This window comes from Zea mays, chromosome 6, assembly GCF_902167145.1.
Source record: "Zea mays cultivar B73 chromosome 6, Zm-B73-REFERENCE-NAM-5.0, whole genome shotgun sequence".
Taxonomy (NCBI): domain Eukaryota; kingdom Viridiplantae; phylum Streptophyta; class Magnoliopsida; order Poales; family Poaceae; genus Zea; species Zea mays.
Window position 1 is genome coordinate 132997840 of NC_050101.1, and position 6218 is coordinate 133004057.

General features: G+C 49.7%; 1 protein-coding gene across 1 annotated transcript; it reads left to right on the top strand.

Annotated features, from left to right (window-relative positions):
- The first annotated feature begins 306 nt into the window (after nucleotides 1-306).
- Nucleotides 307-4329, top strand: LOC103631403 (proline-rich receptor-like protein kinase PERK8). Its single transcript, XM_008652321.2, has 8 exons — nucleotides 307-584; nucleotides 1438-2815; nucleotides 2912-2998; nucleotides 3099-3169; nucleotides 3241-3317; nucleotides 3396-3543; nucleotides 3619-3780; nucleotides 3888-4329. The coding sequence occupies exons 2-8, from the start codon at nucleotides 1462-1464 to the stop codon at nucleotides 4083-4085; spliced, it is 2097 nt and encodes a 698-aa protein (XP_008650543.2). The 5' UTR covers nucleotides 307-584; nucleotides 1438-1461; the 3' UTR covers nucleotides 4086-4329.
- Nucleotides 4330-6218: the final 1889 nt, after the last annotated feature.

Below are 6218 nucleotides of genomic sequence, written 5' to 3' on the forward strand. Positions count from 1 at the left end.
ACCCGTTAATGCCCTAATAACTATTTTTCAGCATGCGTTTTCAAGGTACGTGACAGTTTGTGCGTGTAGAGTTAGCTGGAGCAGCACCAATTAATGGCTCATCATTTTGCTCAACCTTCTCTTGCTTAGGGGGAAACTTTTTTTCTCAAGGAGGTAGCATTGCGTAGTAGCTAATGGCAGGGAGGCGACTACTTCCTTTCCATCCTCCTCCGACCCCCCCACGCACTAGCCCTTGCATTATTGTATCCATGTACAACATATATAAAGAACTGTAAATTCCGGCCGGTCGTCGTGTTCCGGCAAACACGTACAGCCAGGCCAGAGCGAGTCGTCGTTGCCACGTTCTTGGAGCTCCCCCAACAGCAAGACAGGCTGCGAGTAAAAAGAACCCCATCGCTGGGGTGGTCCATGTCAACACATTCTTGAAAAGAGACCAATGCAAGCAGACTCGATCTGCTATTCTTCGTCTTCTCGTGTCCTCGGCTCCATGCTGTTCTAGCCTGGTCGATTGGCTCTCGCACTGGTTAGTTCTGATGCGGCGCGTGTGATTTTTGGTGCTACCTGTTTCCTGATTGTGATCCAAGGTACGGTTTTATATTGCTGCTTCTCATCTGCGTTGTCGTTCACCATTCTTGTTGGGCCTCATCTGAGAATTGTGAGCTCACAACCTTAATTTTCCAGTGTTCATGTATCGTATGAGACTATTAATTAATTTCTTTTTTCAAATGGCTCCTCGTAACATGTTCTAAAACGAAGGAAGTTTCCATGAACTCAAATACTCAATTATATCCATAACTAGTAGAGCTAAAAGAAAGTTTTCTTTTTTGCTTTAAGAAATGAAATTTCCAGCGCCTGGATGGATAGAATCATACACTGATCTGTCGATTGGAATATATGAACCATTTAATTTGCTCGCAAGGGGTTGGTTGTTTTTATATGTTAAACACTCTTCAACGTTCGTAATAATATATATATGAACCGAAGAAAAATCTGATTTATTAGGAGCCAGTTCATCTGGAATCTATTCATGTTATTAGAACGTGATGGAGATCCAAATGTAGGCTCGAGTTTAGCTCAATGCACCTTCTTCTGTTTGACTATTTCGATCTTTCTGTAAATCCCCCTTTTTTTAAAAAAAACGGATATGCTGAGCTCGTGATCACAACTAGCGCCAACGGTACACGCAGCAATCCTCCTCTCGAAGTGGATCTACTGTGCAAAATTAAGAACCATTGCCCTCACTCTGTTTTAGAGTCAAACCTTGTGTTCTTTACAATGGTGGTGTTGCTTCAGCCAAGAAATCAGTTAGGAGTATGTTGACTTCCAACTGATTCGAACAAAATGATGCCTATCAACACTGGACTGGATGCATTTTTCTTTTCTTTTCTGTTCTTTTGGGAACAATTCGGCGCTAACCGCCAATCTCATCACTTGCAGGAGTTGTACGAACGACAGAACAGAATGGCAACTCTGGTCCAGCCTCCTGCCGGCGCCGTCGTTGGCAGCGTAGCAAACACGTTGACGACCCCGGGCTCTGCCTCTGGCCCTCCTCCCTCTTCCTCGTCGCCGACCAGCGCCTCCACACCGCCGCCAACTGACGTGCCGTCTTCTTCCACTCCTACTCCGCCACCACCTTCCCCGGCTTCTCCCACTCCGCCGCTGCCTTCCCCCTCGACACCACCGGCTGCTTCTGCACCACCTCCTCCTTCACCAGATGACAGTGCCCCTCCGCCGCCTGAGGCATCGTCTCCACCCCCACCGGCCGCATTGCCTCCCCCACCGGCACCAGCCGCATTACCGCCCCCGCCACCGGCGCCGGTGCCCACGGCCACACCGCCGCCTCCGCCCCCACCGGACATTGCCACGCAGCCGCCTTCCTCTTCACAGGCGTCGCCGCCTCCCTCCGCTCCCCCACCGCGGCAGTCCCACGCCACGCCGCCCCCGTCTCCTCCGCCAACCGCGTCTCCCGTGTCTGCCACGCCGCCGCCGCCTCCAGTTCACTCCCCCGTGTATTACGCCCCTCCTCCACCGGCGCGGACGAGCTCATCAACTCCCGCGAAGCACTCGCCTACGGTAGGTGATAGTAGTACCAGTACCACTACCACCACCACGCCGCCGCCGTCTAGCAGTAGCAGTAGCAGTAGCGGGCTAAGCTCTGGCGCGACGGCCGGCGTGGCGATCGTGGTGGTGATCATCGTCCTGGGCTTCGCTGGCGTGTTGGTCTGCCTGTCGAAGCGGCGGAGGCGGAAGGAGAGGGACCGTTACTACGGTGGCTTCGCCGTGCCATCCTACACGCCGCAGCACCTGTCCGGCGAGGCGCCGTTCCTGCGCGCGCCGTCTGCGCCGGGGTCGATGAACTTCAGCATGCTGGGCGGCGGAGGCGGGCCTGGCATGTCGACGCCGCCGACGATGAGCCAGGCATACGGTCAGCAGCCGTGGGGCGGCGCGTCGGCCAACTACAGCGCGACGTCGGCGGCGTCGGCGTCCGGCGACCTGAGCGTGGGCAACACCAAGGCGTTCGCGTTCGACGAGCTGTACGGCATCACCGGCGGGTTCGCGCGCGAGAACGTGCTCGGCGAGGGCGGGTTCGGGTGCGTGTTCAAAGGCACGCTCGGCGACGGGAAGGTGGTGGCCGTGAAGCAGCTCAAGGGCGGCGGCGGGCAGGGCGAGCGCGAGTTCCAGGCAGAGGTGGAGATCATCAGCCGCGTCCACCACCGCCACCTCGTGTCGCTCGTCGGCTACTGCATCGCCGAGGACCACCGCCTCCTCGTCTACGACTACGTATCCAACAACACGCTGCACCACCACCTCCATGGCAAGAAGATATATATATATTTTTTACTTTTTCATTAATTGTTTCTAGCGACGATGACTGAATGCCATATTGCCTGTCACCGACTGACTCATGTAGGGAGGGGAAGGCCGGTGATGGACTGGCCGACGAGGGTCAAGATCGCGGCGGGCTCGGCGCGAGGACTGGCCTACCTCCATGAGGATTGTAAGATGCATGCATGGAAGCTGCTTAATTATATTAGTTTGAACTACTCAGAATAATGGAGCTTGATCTTACTTAATAAATGTTTGCTTATCGTACGTAGGTCATCCAAGGATCATTCACAGGGATATCAAGTCGTCAAACATCTTGCTTGATGACCAGTTTGAGGCTCAGGTCAGCTTGTTACCATACCAAATTTTCGACATTTCAGAGCTATGAACGCTGAGGTCGACGATGTTCTTCAGGTAGCTGATTTCGGGCTCGCCAGGTTAGCGGAGAACGATGTCACACATATTTCAACTCGTGTGATGGGCACATTCGGGTAATCACTCGCGCGATATATATTAACGGACGCTAGCAAAGAGAAGAATAAAACAAAAGGGATTGTACGTACACACAGGTACCTGGCTCCAGAGTATGCGTCCACGGGGAAGCTGACCGAGAAATCAGACGTCTTCTCCTTCGGCGTCGTGCTCCTGGAGCTCATCACCGGGCGGAAGCCTGTGGATTCGTCGCGCCCGCTAGGCGATGAGAGCCTTGTGGAGTGGGTAAGCTAGCTGTGCAAAAAAGTGACACTCTTGTTTAATCACAGACAGCTCATCTTAACATCTTATACTACACAGTCAAGACCACTACTGAACCGGGCAATCGAGACTCAGGAGTTCGACGAACTAGTCGACGTCCGGCTCGAAGGGAACTTCGACGACGTCGAGATGTTCCGGGTGATCGAGGCGACTGCGGCGTGCATACGGCACTCGGCTGCCAGGAGGCCCAAGATGGGACAGGTAGCAATTAAATCGGACAAACTGAACGAACGTACACTAGCTATATATATATGATGCACGGCTTATTTAATTTATTACCTTCCTCCGCTGGTTCTGGTTCCATGCAGATCGTCAGGGTCCTCGACGACAGCCTGACGGACGTTGATCTCAGCAACGGCGTGCAGCCAGGGAAGAGCCAGATGTTCAACGTAGCCAACACAGCGGACATCCGCCAGTTCCAAAGGATGGCGTTTGGCAGCCAGGACTTCAGCTCGGATTACAGCCAGTCCAGACCAAGCATAGGCAGCAGCAGGAGGGATTTCTAGCCTTCAAATCTGTAAAGCTTCTCCTCGACTCGATCTCCACCCCAGCAGTTTCCGGGGGTTTTTGTTTTTTTGGTCACTGTGTGTGTTTTGTTATTCGATCTCTTCACAGTGTCACTACTCTACCACATACTGTTCCATATGTGTTTTTTTGTCGATGTGTAAATTGAGATAATATATATCATTGGCTTCTTCTCTTAGACAACTAGAAACACTAAATACTACCAGATCGTTTTCCTTTATGTTATACCTCAACTAGTTTATGTTACATCTCTTGATCTTGCTCTTAACTCTTAACCACTAAAACATCTAAATCTGATGAGATTTACTTTTCACTAAAGCGATCATCCGTGCCTGCTTGCATTGGGGAAGAGGCACGACGATCAACCATACTGCAGAGGCGACATTCCTTTGACTGAGCCCGAGATCAACCCTAACATTCTTCTCCCCCTGGAGCAAAAGGCCTCATCTTTCAAATCTTCAATCCCAATAAAAATAGTACAGATAGATGAAGCATTACAACAGTTATTATCCACCATAGAATTCTAACATCTACAGTGGATCATTTCATCTCAGGATAGATAACTTAATCTCATCAAGGAGAACGTTTAGGTATCTTAGAAAACATCTCTTAAATGAAACGAGGATCGCTTGGATCCCCCGTGGTTTTGGTGCAGATTCGGTTTTCGTCTGAGCCTCCCTCGCGGAGAAGCGCCTGGCGACACGGGCCCGAGCGCAACGAGCCAACGACTACTTGGTCAAGGCTGGACTGACCTCTATCCGCACGACAGTCAGTGGGGGTGGGTGAGTGCGCGCACGGTGAGACGCTGGCCTGTAGGGTCATCATGCAGTGACGCGGAATGGGGCAGGCGCCAGACGCGTGTGTAGCGAGGACTGAGGTCTGGGTCCCACTGGTCGGGTTGGTGATAGCACGTGGATGAGACGGCTTGACGGTGGGGGCAACGCTGTCGGCGCGTGCGAGTGTGGTGGCGGGTTAGTGGGGTAAGAGAAGAGTGGGCCGAGGGGTGGGGATTTGGGCCTAGGTAAACCCTTTCCCCTTTTATTTTCTGTTTTCATCTCCCAATTTCAAATCCGATTCAAATTTCAAATAAAGTTTCAAGCTCCAACTCAATTTAACTGAGCAAACAAAAACCCCACCATGAATGCAAAGTTCTATTTTACTTATTTGTTTATTTATTATCTTATTCAAGCAAAAAAATGCTTTTAAATATGCAACACACACACACACAAAATAGTTATTTTAAAAGAACAAATTTCTAGTGTATAAGTTTTACTAAGAGATGCTTTAGCTTAAGTATATAGTCCAATAGAAGGGAGAACTAAATTCATATAGAGATCTTTTATTAGAAAACATATTTATTTTTGGAGAAGTAACTTTAAAGGTGAGAAAATTATTATTAGAAGATATTTTAGTTCGCGTCCTTTGGAGAAACTTTTATAAATCCTAATATAGAATTTTGAGTGTTACAATAAGTTAGGGAGAGATTTGATTCTGATGAGAGTCGGTTCGGGTAGTGCAAAGCGATGGGTTGTGAGAGATATGACCGCGGTATGCAGCTGCGAGGACGCTATATTGGCCCACGCGGCGAGGGAGTTACTTATGTTCCTTTATTCGCATAACATTCCAGATGTGATTGCTGCAGGAATGGACCCGAAGGGAAAGGCGCCCACTCCGATTTACAGACCGTGTGATTGGTTGCCGCATGTTAGTAGCCTGGTTCGGCTTGGCCAGCACATGAGGAGCCATGCTCATATGGCCAGGCTAGCTTCATACAGTAGACTATTGTTTGGTTGTTTGCATTAGTGTATTCAGGTTAGATATAACTCTTGTTTGGTTGGCTGTATCAGAACAAAGATCTGATAAAATAAATAAATAAATAAATCTTTAAAATTTATATGATAAGTGCACTCTAATTTTGTTCGTAAAAATATCAAGAACGTAGATCTGAAGTTAGCTTAGTTATTGAACATTTCAACTAAGATATATGATAAAAAAACAAAATAAAAAAATATTTAGGAACACGTATCGAGGCTCTCATATGCATGCATGCAGCCTGCATCCGCAGCGACGCTCCTCAGCCGTGTACGATGGGAGCCTGGCTAGGAAGCAAATCT